Source organism: Giraffa tippelskirchi, chromosome 9 (assembly GCF_054371585.1).
Source record: "Giraffa tippelskirchi isolate mGirTip1 chromosome 9, T2T-mGirTip1v1.2.pri, whole genome shotgun sequence".
In the NCBI taxonomy this organism is placed as follows: domain Eukaryota; kingdom Metazoa; phylum Chordata; class Mammalia; order Artiodactyla; family Giraffidae; genus Giraffa; species Giraffa tippelskirchi.
The window spans coordinates 1,898,462-1,915,258 of NC_137283.1; the positions used below are offsets into that span (position 1 = coordinate 1,898,462).

The 16,797-nt window shown below is 42.8% G+C and overlaps 1 protein-coding gene across 23 annotated transcripts in view; it reads right to left on the minus strand.

Annotated features, from left to right (window-relative positions):
- The window catches only part of SLC4A7 (solute carrier family 4 member 7), a 114,797-nt gene that overhangs the window by 24,174 nt on the left and 73,826 nt on the right, over positions 1-16,797 (minus strand). For all 23 annotated transcript variants that reach the window (XR_014065241.1, XR_014065238.1, XR_014065240.1 and 20 more), the window contains 7 exons: positions 15,212-15,318; positions 12,791-12,965; positions 9,066-9,199; positions 7,676-7,921; positions 5,785-5,890; positions 2,942-3,103; positions 2,158-2,271 (listed from right to left, as the gene is read on the minus strand). Coding sequence is in view for 17 of the 23 variants with exons in the window: in XM_081529511.1 (XP_081385637.1) it covers positions 2,158-2,271; positions 2,942-3,103; positions 5,785-5,890; positions 7,676-7,921; positions 9,066-9,199; positions 12,791-12,965; positions 15,212-15,318 (1,044 nt within the window). In the remaining 6 variants the exon portion in view is untranslated. The remainder of the gene's footprint in view (positions 1-2,157; positions 2,272-2,941; positions 3,104-5,784; positions 5,891-7,675; positions 7,922-9,065; positions 9,200-12,790; positions 12,966-15,211; positions 15,319-16,797) is intronic.

Here is a 16,797-nt window from a genome sequence, read left to right on the forward strand (position 1 = left end):
TGGAAGGACCTTGCTGCTGCTCTTCTAGCCTCCTGGAACCCCGGGGTTAAGCTCTGAGTAAGCCTGGATAAGCTTTCTTGAGGATGAGACACAGTATGATGAGACACGGGTAGGAGGCAACTACCAGTTCCTTCATTCAGCCCCTGCACTGAGCTCCCAGACCTGCCCCCACCGAGGCAGTAAAAGATCCCAAACCAGGAGACCAGACCACCCCCCACCTCAGCCTAGGGCCAACATCACAGATTTATGAACAAAAAAGAACTGCTGCTTAAGGATATGATGGTTAAGGAGGTTTGTTGTGCAGTAATAGGTAAGTGAAGCAGAGTTTCATTTCAACACACGCCTATCCACTCCATATGAAAGTGAAGTCAGACTACCTACTAGGTCAACTCCTAAAACTAGTAACAAACTGCCTTGGAGACCCTAGAGACGAGCCATCGTGACGGTGACAGTGCTCAGTCTGCACTGGGCCTCAGTCCACTGTCCTTCCAAAGCAGGGGCTGACAAAAACCTGACACTTCATCAGATACTAATAGATTTCAACGCTGTAACACAAAACCTGCTTTATAACGAAACATTTTTAAAGCTCCTAAGAATCTAGCATTCTTGGAGGGTATTGGATATATTGAAATTTAAGCATGTTTCTATTCCTTAAGACTTTCTATTAAGCCTGTTTTTTCCTACAAGAAAACATTTGTCAATATAAAAGGGAAATCAACTGTTTTCAAATTCAAATATTATCATTTCCCCACCCTGATACACATGATAATGCTTCACATTTAATACTGCACGTGGATAAAAATGTTTTATCTATATAATGCATATACTCTTTACTGTTTATTTCCCCAAGTGTATTTAATATCCCTTGGAATCAGTTTGCTACTTCAAAGCTAGATAAATGAATAACAAAGATATATGTGGAACCAGAATAAGGAAATGGGATCAGGATTACAGGAAATTACATTAATATAATTTACAGTTTTGTCAATTTGTAAGACTTGGTAAACATAGAATGACTTAGATATAGTTGTATCTAATGGCCTAAAAGCTTTAGTGGCTCAATATCTATGCTTTTAAACAAAGGTCTCCAAACTTTAATTTATATACTCTTAGCAGCAAAAAGACATTTATTTACCCAAATGATTCTATATTCACTTATGTGTTACATTACTAACAATTATCTTTATAGTGAAATTCGTATCATAAATATTATAAAGCTTAATGCTTCTTATTTTTAGATAAAATATGAGTAGATCCATATAATATGAGGATCATTTTCCACCACGTACTCTACTTTGGAGGACACAGGTTTTAAAAATGATTCTATTTCGTAGCCCCAGTGAGAGAGAAAACAGACTAAATTTATCTTCATTATATTCCTTACTTCTAATCCCCTTTAAATTTTCTGCTTCTCAAAGAAGTCATAGAATTTGTTAAATGTAAATACAGGCAATGACACAAATACTTGACAATTAAAAATTTCCAGCTACTATTCAAAACCTGGCATCTCCAACTCAGAAGGGAAAATAATCAGATGTTGCGTTATGCAGGCCATGGGGTCGGCAAAGGGTCAGATATGACTGAGTGACTGGACAATAGCAACAATACAAAAGATCTGTAGTTCTAATGAAACCAAGGGCTCACGGTTCCTCAGACTAAGCTTCATTTTCCTTGTGGACAAAAAAGATTCTTTCTTGATTCTGTTGAAAAATGTTACAAGATACTTTCCAACTACTGTCTGATACATTAATTACTCTTCTAGAAATTTTAATTAGGATCCCCTTGCTACTCTTATAAATTCAAGTTTGAGTTACTTCTTCACAAAGGAATAAAAAATGTTTCTTTCGCCTGGAGAGTGTATCATGCACTCCAGCTACGAGAGCAGGGTCAAAAATTTTAAATGACTGATCTCACTATGAATATTTCCATTCACTCTCTGGGATGGACTAGATTTGATACCTTCTTGCTTATTTCCTAAATATGTTCACCTGTCTCTGTTCATCTTGTCATTGTTTATATCTGTATCTTTCCTTTCAAAGCATCAGCTCTTCACAGAGAATGTGCATATTTTAAAAATAACTACCTAGGAAGCAGTATCTTACTTTAAAGTAGTTTGGTACTTCCCAGTAACGAATAGCCAAGTGTTTCAATCCTTACCTCAAATTTTTCAGGAACATGAAGTTTAGGAGATGGAACTCCTACAAGGTAGTCAATTACAACCATTATTACTATGGTGAGAAACACCGCAAAATCACTGATTGTCGATCGCACCTATGTCAAAGGGGTCATGTTAGTACAGACACAGAAACACTGTCCTTTCTAAATAATTCATGTCTTTAAAGATTAAATATGCCACTAGAAAGTGTGTATGAGTTTCTTAATTAGTGATGATGCATCAGTGAAACACATTTATAACTAATATCTTTTACAAAAGATAAGAAACATGTCACATCTAACCTATCATCTCCCTCGATGCACTGTCTTTCTATTGTTAGCTCAGATAGGGAATACACACCTTTACAATTTTATGCGAATATCATTGCTTTACAATGCTGTGCTAGTTTCTGCTGTCGAGTGAAGTGAATTCACTACAAGCATACACATATGCCCCCTCCCTCTGGCAGCTCCCTGCCCCCAGCCCCGCTAGGTCATCCGGGAGCGGGAGCTGAGCTCCCTGCGGTAAACTGTCGCTTCGCACGCGCCATCTGATTTACACGTGGTGGCACATCCGTCAATGGTGCTCTCAATTCATCCCACCTTCCTCCTCCGCACCACGTCCCCATGTCCGTTCTCCACACTTTTCACTATGAATAACTTCCTTAGGGCGACTTGACATAAAATTACTAACCTCAAACAATATCTTATTGTTTTAAAATAAATCAAGGAAATGAAAGCTGAAAACATGAGAATTATAAGAACTCCAAAAGTAAACCCCAATTACCTTGGTAGGAAAATAGCGCTTGGTCTTAAATTGCTTGAGGAATGAAGACAGAAAAAATGTTGTGAAAAATAAGATGACAGACCAAAAGAGCACATCTGGAACATAAGGTCCATGGAGACTACAAGCTGATCCCACAAAGGTACCATGGTAGACTTTACATTCCTGAAACGCAGGGGTGAAACACAGAAAAGAAGGGTCAAGGGGATTCTGAGATGCCCGATAAATCCATGAGGAGCTTCTTTGACTCTAAGATGCTACTTATCAAAAGACACGCCATTATTTTGTTTCACTTAGAAAAACACAGCATCAAGTCAACGTTACAGCACAATCAATTCTCAAACACATCTTGCAGAGAGGGGGCGTCCGACAAATCCGTGCGTCTGAGTCACTGAAACAAAGCAATGTATTCCGTCGGGTTACGAAGTCATCCTCTCCCTTCTTTCAGCTCTTTATTTCCTTTAGTGAAAGGTCTATATATTGAGTATTAATTCCCAAATACTTTGTCTGCATCCTTGGTCAACAATTTTACTATCTTTCCATTACTTTTGAACAAGTTGCTTAAAATAAAATCAAAAGTCAGAAAATCACTGCTCTGCCTCTACAATGCTGAATAAGAGACGGCTATCATACCAAATTCAACTCAACAGGAAAAACTGTGTTTGCTTTTTGACTTTTTTCTGACTTTTCTAAAGGTGAGATTAAAGCAGTAAAGTGAACCACCTAAATATTTCCATTAATAAAATCAATAATATAATCAATAATATAGCACAATTGTAGAAATATATTGACTTGGTTTTCCTTTTGAGGGAAAAGAATAACTGAAAGACAACCAGAAATTAACAAAAACAACTGAAGTCCTTTTCTCCTTACTTATACTCTAATGAGATTCATTTTCAAAACATAACAAATCAGGTTTACTGAAAGAAAAATAGCCAAAGGAGAATCCATTAATGGATTCTCAATAGCCAAATTGAGAATCTACTATTCTCAATTTCTATGTGCTAACATTAGTAATCCTACAGCTTACAACGTGGATCATAGAAATAAAAGCTACAGCTATACAAAGAAACTTAACATGGCCCTACTGGGTATCAAAAAAACACACTGAACAGACCATGTAAGTAATCTGAAATATTAGGACATCCTATTCAACATGAAATGAGTTTTTTTTTTTTTTTAACAAATCACTTTCATTTGAACACCTCCATTTACTTCTTTCAGAACAAAAATTACTTTTTCAATATAGAATAGTACAGCATATTCTAAGCTGACGACTCACTGACACAGAGCTTTGTGTCCACAGCGTCCCCAGAACCATCCGTGTTGATAGGATGTCATGAATCTACACGGCCCATACAGGGGGCAGCAGTCAGTCACACGACAGGACCGAGCACCTGGAGCACGTCTAGTGCAGCCAAGAAACTCAACTGCTAATTTTATTTACTGTACAGTTAGACACAGACACATGTGGCCAGTGACGACTGCCCTGAGCAGCGCAGATGAAATGATCAGTGGGATAACACTGCAGATGAAATCCCTCCCACCATATATTCAGGAGCTGACTATCACCCTAAGAGAGAAAGGAATGACCTGCGATCGCTGGCATGATATAAAAAGCACCAGAGTAGCTCAGGGGATGGTGGGTTTTTACTGATACTGCTAGCATCACTGGACACCTTTATTTCTAAATCCCAACCTGGGAAGTGAGCAAAACAGCTACTCTAGAGCTAGGACAATATTTCCCAACAAAATACAAAAATGTGTGTGTGACAGTCTTCAGTGCCCAGAGGTGCTCATTATACACTCTACCCTTTCCTCCCTTTTCCTTCCCTCAGCGCTCAAGCCAGACTGGTCCGTACGCGGCACACAGGCGCGGTCAGAGCATCCCTGATCTCCCGAACAGGCAGGCCCCGGAGACACCCTGAACAACAGAAGGCAGGACGAGTGCGTACAAGCTGCTGACTGATCACTTCAGGACCTGCAACCAAAGGCCGATGAGCGTACGGATCCAAGAGGAACCGGAACCTGACAGCATATTCACACTTTCCCAGTAATTAACATCTTGGAGGGCTTCCCTGGTGGTTCAGATGTTAAAGAATCTGCCTGCAGTAGAGAAGACCCACGTTTGATCCCTGGGCCATGAAGATCCCCTGGAGAAAGGAACGGCTACCCGCTCCATGTCTTGCCTGGAGAATTCCACGGACAGAGGGGCATGGAGGGCTACAGTAGTCAATACAATTGAGAGACTACAATTTCACTTTTTTTTTCCCCCAGTATCCTGGAAGCCAAATATAGTCCATCTTGATCTCTCTTCCCTAGATCTCAGTTTCCCTTTTTTTCAGCTTCTACACTTCAGGACATGATAAAAAAAAAATGTGATAATTCCTATTTGGTCAACACAACACTATATTCTGAAAACGATATGCATCAATCAAGGAGAAAACATAGGTTTACTCAGAAACGGGCTTGTCATGTAGCTCAGCTGGTAAAGAATCCACCTGCAATCCAAGAGACCTCGGTTCAATTCCTAGGCCGGGAAAATCCACTGGAGAATGGATAGGCTACCGACTCCAGTATTCTTGGGCTTCTGTGGCGGCTCAGCTGGTAAAAAGAATCCACCTGCAATGTGGGAGACCTGGGTTCGATCCCCGGGTTGGGAAGATACCCTGGAGAAGAGAATGGCTACCCACGCCAGTATTCTGGCCTGGAGCATGCATGGACTGTATAGTCCATGGAGTCGCAAAGAGTCGGACACGACTGAGCAACTTTCACTTCATTTTACTCAGAAAAAGCTCAAGAATGAGGTTAATTGTTTGCACCAGCCTCGCTTCATTTATACTCACAGACACAGTGAGGTTCCCCCAGGGAATGTCATGGGCTGTTACATTCTGTTCCTCCCACATCTTCAGAGTTTCATTGCCAGGGTTAGAAGGCTCAACACACACACATCTGAGAAATCAGAATTGGATACAGTTTTAAGGTTCTAACTTTCATGTTTATATTGTATTAAATCAGTCACACAGTGGAGTAGTTTTTAACTTCTTAACTTTATTCCATGTTATAATGCATGGGAAAAAAAAGTGAAAACATTTCAGGAACAATGGAATGGAATGAAGTTTGGCTTACATAAATAAAATACAGAAAATGCTTACTTAATGGAACTAGTTGGACACATCCCTTGGGGCAGAACTATTTTCTTTACAAATCTGGGAAGACACCACACGTAACATGGTCAGCCTGCACCGAATCTCACCACTAACCCCACGGAGCTGCCGCCGCCCCGTGGTCCACACACAACAGGCAGTGGGAACCAGCACGGCTTCTGCTCTTGTTAATTCCAGGCGTCCTAGCGATTCCTTTATTCATCTTAAGCGTCATCCTTAAAGCAATGGGTAAAACATCACTTTTCAGGACAGCACTAGGAGAGTCAAACTACTCAGAATTCAGTTCGTGCCCAGAACTATCTGACCTGCCTGAGAAAGCCAGAAACACAGGCAGGGGGAAACAAATCTCTAAATATGGATTCAGAAAATGGAAAGAACAAGCAAAAATATCCTCAATTGGACCGTGAGCTGTTTGAGAAAAGGTGGGAGAGGCTGGACTTCGGATTCACTGAGGCTCTGTCATCTACTAGCTATTTGACCCAAGTCAAGTTTTAACCTTAAAAAGCCTCAGTTTCTTCATACACAAACGGGGCAAGGACATGAATGACTAACAATGGCACGAATATGAAGCAACACTCAACAGTGTCTGCCACAAAATGCCAGCTGAACAAGGGCTGTGCACACATAGAAACGATGCTCTAACCGGCTGTCACGAGCTATGCGAATCATGCTTATGCTTCTTAGAGCTCAGAGTAACAGGGAAAGAGAGAAGACGAAAACTTACATTAAAAAAAATAACTAGCTTGAGAACAAAGACGACACAGAACAGCCTTGGTATCAAAGCGTCACTAATGTTTTCAAATAGGCCAGTATCTTACAGGAAGTCGCACACTCCTGCGTCCTCTGTCCGGCCAAGCCGAGGGTGTGGAGGACAGTGGAGGAGGGGCAGTGTGGCGCGGGGGCTCAGGGAGGGGAGGCAGGAGGAGGAAGGGTTTTGGTCACCACGTTCCTCCGTGAAAGTTTACCGCATGCAGGCTCAAGCTCACATCAACTGCGCAGCAAATACAGGCGCATCCGCCTCACGTCTCAGTTTAATGCCCTTCTTGACGTTTAAATGTCTGCCAACCCTTTGTGACTATTATAATTACTTCTCAAATCCATTTTATTTTTGAGTCTTAAAATATTTTCATATCATGCTATATCACAAAGAAAATAATCCACTAAACAGCATACAACAGTATACTGAAATTATATTTTAAAACAACATCGACAAAAATTAATGAAAATGCAAAACATGAACAATATTTAAATATATGGTGGGCAGTTGCCAAACAACTGAACTTTAATTGGCCAATCCAATGTAAACATGAAACCAAAAATATACACACCTGGACAAACTGTTTCACGGAATAACAGTGACTGAATTTGTTCAGTCACATTTATGTCCACTGAGTGCTTTGGTAAGATTTCACCTGTAACAAACAAGTCAACCTCCGTACTGCCAGCTGGGTAGTTATAGCTTGATAAACAGTGAGCATCACGTTGCCAAAAAAAAAACAAACCTGTTTTCTTTTGCTCTGAAACGTCTGCAAAAATACATTTTAATATTAGGGGAAATAGAAACACTTACGAGTAGCTGGTCAGTTCCTCTAAATTGTTGTGCATATTAAATGCATATGTTTCTCCTAAATGGAAGAGCTTCTCCAAAGCCTCGTAGATGAATATGATGCAGATGAGAGCTGCAAAAGCCTCCTCGGTGAACCGCGTGATGTAACACACCAGGCTGCTTGCATCTGTTGCAACCAAAACAATGCACAAGAAAGAGGTCCACAGACCAATACTGGTTCTCAGAGACAGATAGGAAAGGCGGTAATCTCTGTTTGGAAAGAAAAATAAATGTGGACACGATCAACATATACATGCCAAACAGTACTGGTTCTTAAAATTTCCACAATAAGCAGTAAGAACAGTACAAAAACATACGATTTCTAAAAGAGCACATATTACAGAATAACAACTGATGACTAGAGAAAGCTCCACGTGGTTTTCTTTTTGCTTCAACTGAAGATTAGCTTGTTATTAGGCTTAACGGTTATATTTTACTCATACAAAAGTTTCACAGTGTAAACCTACCAGGCAACATGTACTTAAAAACAAAGAGCTCACTTTAGAGATCAGTTATGAGGCTTAGGTGACAGACACCAGCCGCTAGGACAGCTGGATGTGAGCTGCTCTCTCTGAAGACCCAGGGCTCAGTGTCAGCACGGCGGCCACACCCCCGCCCCGCCGTCACACCCTCACCACCGCCGGCTCCTCCACCACCGGCGTCACCCCACAGGGACGCCGGTTCCAGCCCAGTTTCAAACAAGTGAGTCTAGAACAGCTCAGGCCACCACAGTCTCTATTTATGTGTGTATCATGCCGATCAGAGTCAGCTTGTTCAGGGAAGAAAGAATGAGAACAGCAGGGGTCAGATGAATCAAACATGTAATAGCACCGAGCTGTTTCAGGCTAACACACTCAGCTGCATCTCTCTCACAAGAGGGGCAGCACTGCTGTGTCAGAGTCGGAGGCTCCGGCCCAGCGGCCTGCACTGACCCCACGCGTGAACAGCCCTCCGCCCGCCGCCTGGCAGAGCCAGCGTGAGCCTTCCGGACGCACCCACCTCTCAACTTCCTAAGAAGACCTGCATACTGTACAATACCTAATTCAGATTTAACACCTTCTGACTAGGCTGAAATCTGCTAACACAAAGGATGCTTATTGTCCCTCAAGTGACATGCTTATCTGAACTCAAAGCCATGGACTTTATCCTCAAGGGGGCTGGGGCGACGGCAGGCGCCAGAGGACGGTTTGGCACACAGTGGCCCCAAAACACTGAAAAAATACATCTGTACTGATCAGATCCTCTTTCCCAGCTATTAACACACACACAAAGAACTTTTAATTAAAGTTAATACAATAATACATAACTAAACACTTACGTAAACACATGTGAAAAGTGGATAGCTATTACATACCTGCAGAATTTAAATAAAATTTTTTCAAACACTAAAACTGGACCTGTGCTCCCCAATATTGTGAGAGGTTGCCCAGCAAACAACGAGTAGGCAATCCCAGTTAATGACGCTCCAAAAAGAGACTCTATTGCACTCTGTTTAAGGAAAGAAGAAACGAATAAAAGTAATACATCATGAACACATCTCAACCTACTGTATAAGACACCTGAAAAAAAAATATTAATCAAGTGGTTTAAAAAAATACAGCAAATGCAACTTTAAATCTCAAACTTAAAATTTAAATAAGGAAAATTACAAACGTATTTTAAATACACTAGAAAACTGTTTTGCTTTAGCATACTAGAGGTGAACTTTTGCAATCAACCTCAATTTAAAGCTCAACACTGTGGAAGGCAGGGTGAGTGGGCTACATGGAAGACGGACAGCAGAGGCTTCAGTCCCCTCCCCCCTCTACCTAACACGCTCTACTCCTGAGGCCTGTGGTGAGTACAAAGATGCATGTATCATTTTGAGTATTTTGGCATGTCCAAAATAGTTCATTTAAGAAAATAAAAAGTATTTGAACGTGTTTGATGCGGTGTGTTCCAAAAAAATCTACTCCTTCAAATAGGTGAACAAGACATTATCGCGTGGTCCTATCGTTCTCAAATTGATTTCCAAAGACCATTTCCCACACGTTTTAAAGAAATTATTCTAATATGACTGGCTTAACTAATAAATATAAAAAATGAAATGCTTAACACAAATAAATGAAAAATCTCCTGGACACCGTAGAAAAGGAAATACTATTATTAAAGTTGGGTTAAAATGATAAAATGAAAGACTCAGAAAAATCTTAAAAGCTAGTAGGCCAGTTTTCTGTCCTCACCATCGCCACACCCTAACTGATTAGGTGATCAGCTGGGAAGGTGTATAGACTCTGCCACGAGACAGGGAGGTGGGGGCAGAAAGAAAACAGTTTCCATTCACAAACATCAAGGTTAACTGGAATACACGACTAGGAAAGGGAAAGCCTAGCATCAGGAAAGCAAGGAGAAGGCGCCCGTGAGAGACAGCCCTCCTGGCCCTGGAGGCAGCAAGCAGCGGGCGGAGATCAGGGCTCCAGGGGACCAGATCTGAGGAAGCAAACCACTTCCTGCGAGCTGTGAGCTGCTGAACCACGGCCACGTCTCAAACGCATCCAGCCCAGCTTTCCTCACCTTTGAGTGTGTGTGATGCAAGCCAGGAGAACTTAATGAAGCAGTGTTTCTGAAAACACCAACAGGAACCCTGTCTGGCATATGGGATGCACTCAACAAATGGTAGCAGCTCTCCACATCAGTACTAACAGCGCGTCAAAATCAAAGTCACAGCACAAACAGTCATGTCGTAAATGAGACATTCAACTCTCAGTATAAAAACAGGATCAAACCCACATACAAACTTCACTTTTGGCAAGACAAGGAAGAGTTCGTGTTAACAATATATTTATGAATTGTATGAGATAAATGTGCTTTCTTGCCCACAGATAAAAAAGACTGTCCTGCAAGACACTGCTAAGCTGTTATAAAATCCTCAGTTCAATTACAGCATGTATATTTAGTAATGAATTTAGAGCTCAAATCAAAGGGAAAAAATGTCTAAGTGTCACCCAGAAATAGAGAGCAGAGAAACACAAACAAGGAGATGGCAGATAAAGAAATGCTAATGGCGGGGGGTGAGGGGTAGTGGGTGTGGAGAGGCTGACGGGCACAGAATGAACGTCCCTCCCCAACGCTGTGTGGAAGACGCAGACGCTGCCAGGTGGAGCCCTTCCTTGCCGGTCCCCTCATCGCCACATTGACTAGTTCCTTTTCCCAGATCTACTTCTGCCCAAGTTTTAAACCGTTTCTCTGTTCATTGCCAAACTGAAACCCATCTTTCCCTAAAGACATCGCAGCCCCCCTCTGCTGCCGCCCCCAAGCCACGCTCAGCCTGCAGGTCACCCAGCAGAAGCCTCCCCTCATCACCCGCCTCAGCCCCCCACTGCAGGGCGCGGGGCAGTCCCTGCTCACGTCGCCTCCTCTCTACACCTCGGATTTGGTTTCTGCAAAGTTATACCGTCCTGGCTCCCTGCTCAGAGCTCTGGCTGTGCCCGTGTCTAATCTGCTGGGCCACTTCCTCCTCACTCCTCTCCTGCTTCCAATCCAGAGACGGGGATAACTTCCCACTTCTCCTCTCCCTTTCAAGTGTTAACCTCATCTGTCTCAGCTTCCCACTCTGTATTTCTCTCTTACCACTCCAGAAACTCTGGATCTACACTTCCTAACGTCCCTACTTTTACCTGAAGTTCCAATGAAGCACCTGAAAATAAACACATCACCCCCGTATCATGTCCCTCCGTAACACCTCTGACCTCTCTGCTCCTATCGTTACAGCTCCTACAGCTCTTCCTCCGCCTCACTCGTGCGTTGCCCAGCACACCGTGATGCAGGAGCGGCATGTACACGTCCCGTCTTCTCGGTTAGGACCCTGCAGACGGAGGACACGCACCCGTGTCTGGCCCAGGTCCGCACTCCTCCAGTGGCTAAAGCTCTCACACACACAGGGCACTAAAGGGCAGGATGAGACGGGGAGGCAGGGAGTGACAGTCCAAGAGGAAGAAGCAGAATTTCCATCATGGTAACAGACAAGACACACCTCCCTGGGGACCAGCAGAGATACACAGACAGCTTGTGACAGCCGCTTCAAGCAGCTTCCTAAAAATATCTCTCTCTGATATGATAATGTAAAAGAATAATGTAAATGAGTCTAAATAACCAAAAATGAACTGAGTTGAAAGGAAATTTCAGTTGTCAGGTTTACCTCATGTTCAGCTTATGAAACACCTGAATTAAGCAATTATCACTACTTTAGGTTTACTTGGTTTTTAAAAACCTTAAGATCTATAAAAAATAAACTTTCTCCCAAACAGTAAATATCATTAAACAAAATAGACTCAGGGATCATAAACCGTCTCACTTAAATGCCATTAAAATGTATATAAACAGCAACAAAAAAACACTTTCTCAGTTTCACGAAGCACCGGATGCTGCTCCGTAATCGCAGCCCCAGTATGGTCTCACCCAGAACAGAACATAAAAGCTTTCATTCTACTCATGTCAATGTGCAGATGTAGATTTCAGTTATACTTTCCAATTAACACTTTGACAACTTTCACACGTTTAGTAACAGCAAAATTAAAGTAAACACCACTGCAAAACCCATCATTGTCCACAGTTACGCCCCCTTCCTCCCAGTGGTCTGCCTGGTGGGCCCGCGGGGCAGGCGGGTGACCGTTGATCAATGGCTCTAACTAGTCCTGTGATGCCCTGAAGGACACAGAGTGCCCCCGCTGCCCCGATCGGTTCTCCCACCCACGACCCACCGGGACCACGACCCTCCGGGCCGAGTTCAGTCCACCTGAACCCCCCACCCGCTCCCCCCACAAAGACAACACAAGCCTTTCACTCCGTTGATGAAACCATTCATCCAGCAAGCTGTGAAAAACTTTTCTTTTTGTTTTTTTACCTCGACTGTGCATCTTGTCCTGTTCAAATGGCTTCCCCATGTTTTCCACAGCAATTACCTTTGGGGGAGTCTGCTCTGGGACAGGTTAACCATGCTGTGGGAGACTCTTCAAACAAAGTGGGAGAGTGAGACAAATGCACACACACACTTGCCTCTGAGGAGCTGAGAGCCTGGCCACTACCGATCTTTGTACTCACTATTCTGCCTTCTGTAGCTTCTCCAAGCAGCCCTCCAAAAGTGATTACAGGAGACATACAGGCACAGTATAGGAAAAGAATCGAGGCCAGGCACTGCAGACTTAATGCATCCTTGAAGTCACTCAAGAAAAAAGGTGCTTTCCTTTTGATGTCAAGTATCAAACCACCAAAAAGCCTAAATAGGTGAGATGAAACTCGTCAAACTGTACACTAGAGGATTCTGGCTGTTCACACTAAAACTATGGGCTACATAAAACGGCTGGCACCTAGCATTTGCCAACAAAAATTAATATCCTATTTAAATAATGGTATAAATTTTAGAAGACACACTCATTTAATCTAATCCACTGATAGCGGAAAGGTAGATCTCACTAAATTAAAAGAGACACAAACATCTGTATCTTATGGACTATATACTGAAGACTACAGGCAAAAGACTTATATAAGTAAATGCAATATCAAATACAAATGTGCAAGGAAACATACAATAAAAACAAATAAAACCTAACAACCCATTTATGAAAACGTGTGTAAGCAATGCTATTAATCATTATCTACATTATAAATCTTAAAGGCAAGTGTGAGAAACACCAGGAATGCAATTATAATATAAACCATAAGTCCCCAAATGCCCTTTAGTAAGTACCTGTGCTGAGGTTCACTCAGTAGTGAATTAAATAATTTTACTTTTAAAATTAGTACTCCAAACACATAAATATTTCTGGTCTAGAAAAAAGTCTAAAAACTATTTCAGTGTATGTAATTTACTGTACATGTAGTCAAACCAGTGTGTATATTAATAAAACAAAGATGTTTTAATTAGTAAATTTAAATCTCTATCTGTGCATCAAATCCTTATCATTTCAATGTTTCTTCAATCAGACTTTCGGACACACCTGACTTGAAAGCATTCCACTACAAAACAAGCTCTGTGAGGAGCAGGGACCTTGTCTTATTCACTGCTGTTCTCTGCAGGGTTCAGAACACTGCCTGGGAAGCAGTAGATACTCAATAAACACTGGTGACAAACCAGTGATTCAAAAAGACTGTGTGACTATAAAATAGATAATCATCTAAATCCCTACTGCAGAAAAATACACCAAAAAAGTTACTCTGATGCTTTCAAAATACATCAAAAAAGTTAATTTTATGCTTTCAAATGCTTTAGATCAGCATTTCTCAACCTTACTGGCACCAGGGACCAGTTTCATAGCAGACAATTCTTCCACAGGCTGGGAGGATGTGAGCCATGGGGAGCAGCTGTAAACACAGAGGAAGCTTCGCTCGCTCACCCGCCCCTCACCCGCTGCTGTGAGGCCTGGCTCCTCACAGGCCGTGGACCTGTGCCGGGGTTGGGGACTTTGGCTCTAGATGTTTCAAACTTTAGCATTCTAGTTTTTTCCAAAGTTAATACTGAAATAAACCTAAACATACACTGACAGCTGGAAGAAGTTATCCTATAAATAATATGACAGCAACGGGACTAAAAAATCTATAAAAGAAAGGGTGCCAACTTGCAATAAAGATGATGCCAATGATAATCTAGTTAATGAAACTATATCATCAAGTCAAAAATTTATATGACATTCTCAGGTAGCATGATCAGTAGGGGCCTGACTTTGTACTTCTCAGGGACTAACCCTACCTCAGTTTGAAGAAGTAACGATGCTAATAACTCAAATGACCTTTCGCATGGGGGCAGAGGCTTTCTCTAGTATATTCAGGGACCGCTACTATTTCAGATTCAAGATCTTGAGCTCATAGGGAGCACCGATGGGCAAACAGTATCACTATCCACATGCTTTCTTTCATACTATGGCAATACCATGCCATTATTCTATCTCTACAAAAAATTCTAAGACAATGTGTGTACCTGGCAGTATTTCTATTTTTTATTCCAAGAATTAACTTCTGCAACAATTTTTCTAACTAGGTTTCCAGAGATTATATACTTGTCTGCCTGATTTTACATTATCTCTGATATGCTGCTCACGGAAGAGTTTTACATCTCTGCACACACGCAACACCATGGCTACAATCCCCCTCTGTCCCGTGTCCTGACTTCCTATGAGAATGGCAACAGGGTGCCACCCTTTCCTCAAGAAATCGTCTGTGCGGCCAATTAAATTAACCTACTACAGAACCACAAGATTCTTAACGTAGGCTGCATAGTGTTTTTGTTTTAAATTAAATCCTAGCATATAGAACCCAATATATTCTGGTAAACTATTTTAAACTGCATATTAATTATCCTTAACATTATACACCTACGAAAACAATACACATTTTTTAAGACATGGAAAACTACTAGACAAAATTACTTTCCAAATACTTGCAAAGAAAAAGAATATTTCTGCCTCCTCCACCCCATCCGTCTCTAGCCCCGAAAGACGCCCCCACGGAAGCCGCGTCTGCACCCACCGTCCAGTCCTCCGCAGCTCGGGTCCCGCGTGGTACGCTGCCTCCTTCGGGGCGTCACCCGAGCTGGGGGCAGAGGCGTTGGAAAACACAGGAATCTTTCTCTTTTCCTGCATTTCACAAAAAAAGAAAGCAAACAATACACACACACCTTTCAGGATTCTGTTTTAAGGAAGCCAAAATAGCATCTTCGTTAAAGGGAACATGAGCTCTCCTACGGATGATCTGTCTAAGCAGTACTCCTCGAGAAAAAATGCTTCCTAGGATCAACTTACACTTTAAAGACACTGCACTTTGAAATAGAATCTAAAATCTGTCTCTGTTAATACTTGAAATTTATACTGGCTTTTTCCATTTTATAGTCTAACATCAAATATACTACAGAACACACACACATCATTTCAAATTACTACTCAGCAACAGGGACATAAAAATCCAATAAATCATCTCTTCAACTAGAATTTTAAATCCTTATTCATGTTCACTATTGAAAAAATATACTTTATAATTTACATTAAGAAAAAAAGTAAATGCCATTTTTCCTTGTTAAACACTTCCCTTAAGATGTAAGTAGCATGAGTCATCAAATAAATTTTCATAAAAATCCATTCCCTATTACGTTTTATTACAAATTCGAGAGCACTAGTCTCACGAGAACAGATACTCCCCTCCTCAGGGAGCAAGTTTGTTACCTCCAAAGGTCAGAGGTTACCGGACCAAAAAGCTGTGAGTTGGAGGGGAGATGAAGTGGGACTGGAGCAACAGAGGGAGAGAGAGGAGGGGGACAGACGGAGGGGAGGAGGGGGACAGACGGAGGGGAGGAGGGGGACAGACGGAGGGGAGGAGGGGCACAGACGGAGGGGAGGAGGGGGACAGACGGAGGGGAGGAGGGGGACAGACGGAGGGGAGGAGGGGCACAGACGGAGGGGAGGAGGGGCACAGACGGAGGGGAGGAGGGGGACAGACGGAGGGGAGGAGGGGGACAGACGGAGGGGGGAGGGGCACAGACGGAGGGGGGGAGGGTGACAGAGGGAAGGAGGGGGACAGACGGAGGGGAGGAGGGGGACAGACGGAGGGGAGGAGGGGGACAGACGGAGGGGAGGAGGGGGACAGACGGAGGGGAGGAGGGGGACAGACGGAGCAGACAAGGGGGGGGACAGACGGAGGGGAGGAGGGGGACAGACGGAGCAGACAAGGGGGGGGGACAGACGGAGGGGAGGAGGGGCACAGACGGAGGGGAGGAGGGGCACAGACGGAGGGGAGGAGGGGGGCAGACGGAGCAGACAAGAGGAGGGGGAGAGAGAAAGACACGGGCTGGGGGTGTGCTCATGTGTGCATCCCAGGGCACCCCCAGATCAACCACAGCAGTAAACTCCCTGGGTCACATGTTCAGCATTTACCAAGCAGCACGACTTACCTATAATCCTAGGACTACCATTTGAACTATGGATGGAGGTTCGTGACATTGTCCAGGAGACAGGAATCAAGACCAGCCCCAAGAAAAAGAAATGCAAAAAAGCAAAATGGCTGCCTGAGGAGGCCTTACAAATAGCTGTGAAAAGACAGGAAGTGAAAAGCAAAGGAGAAAA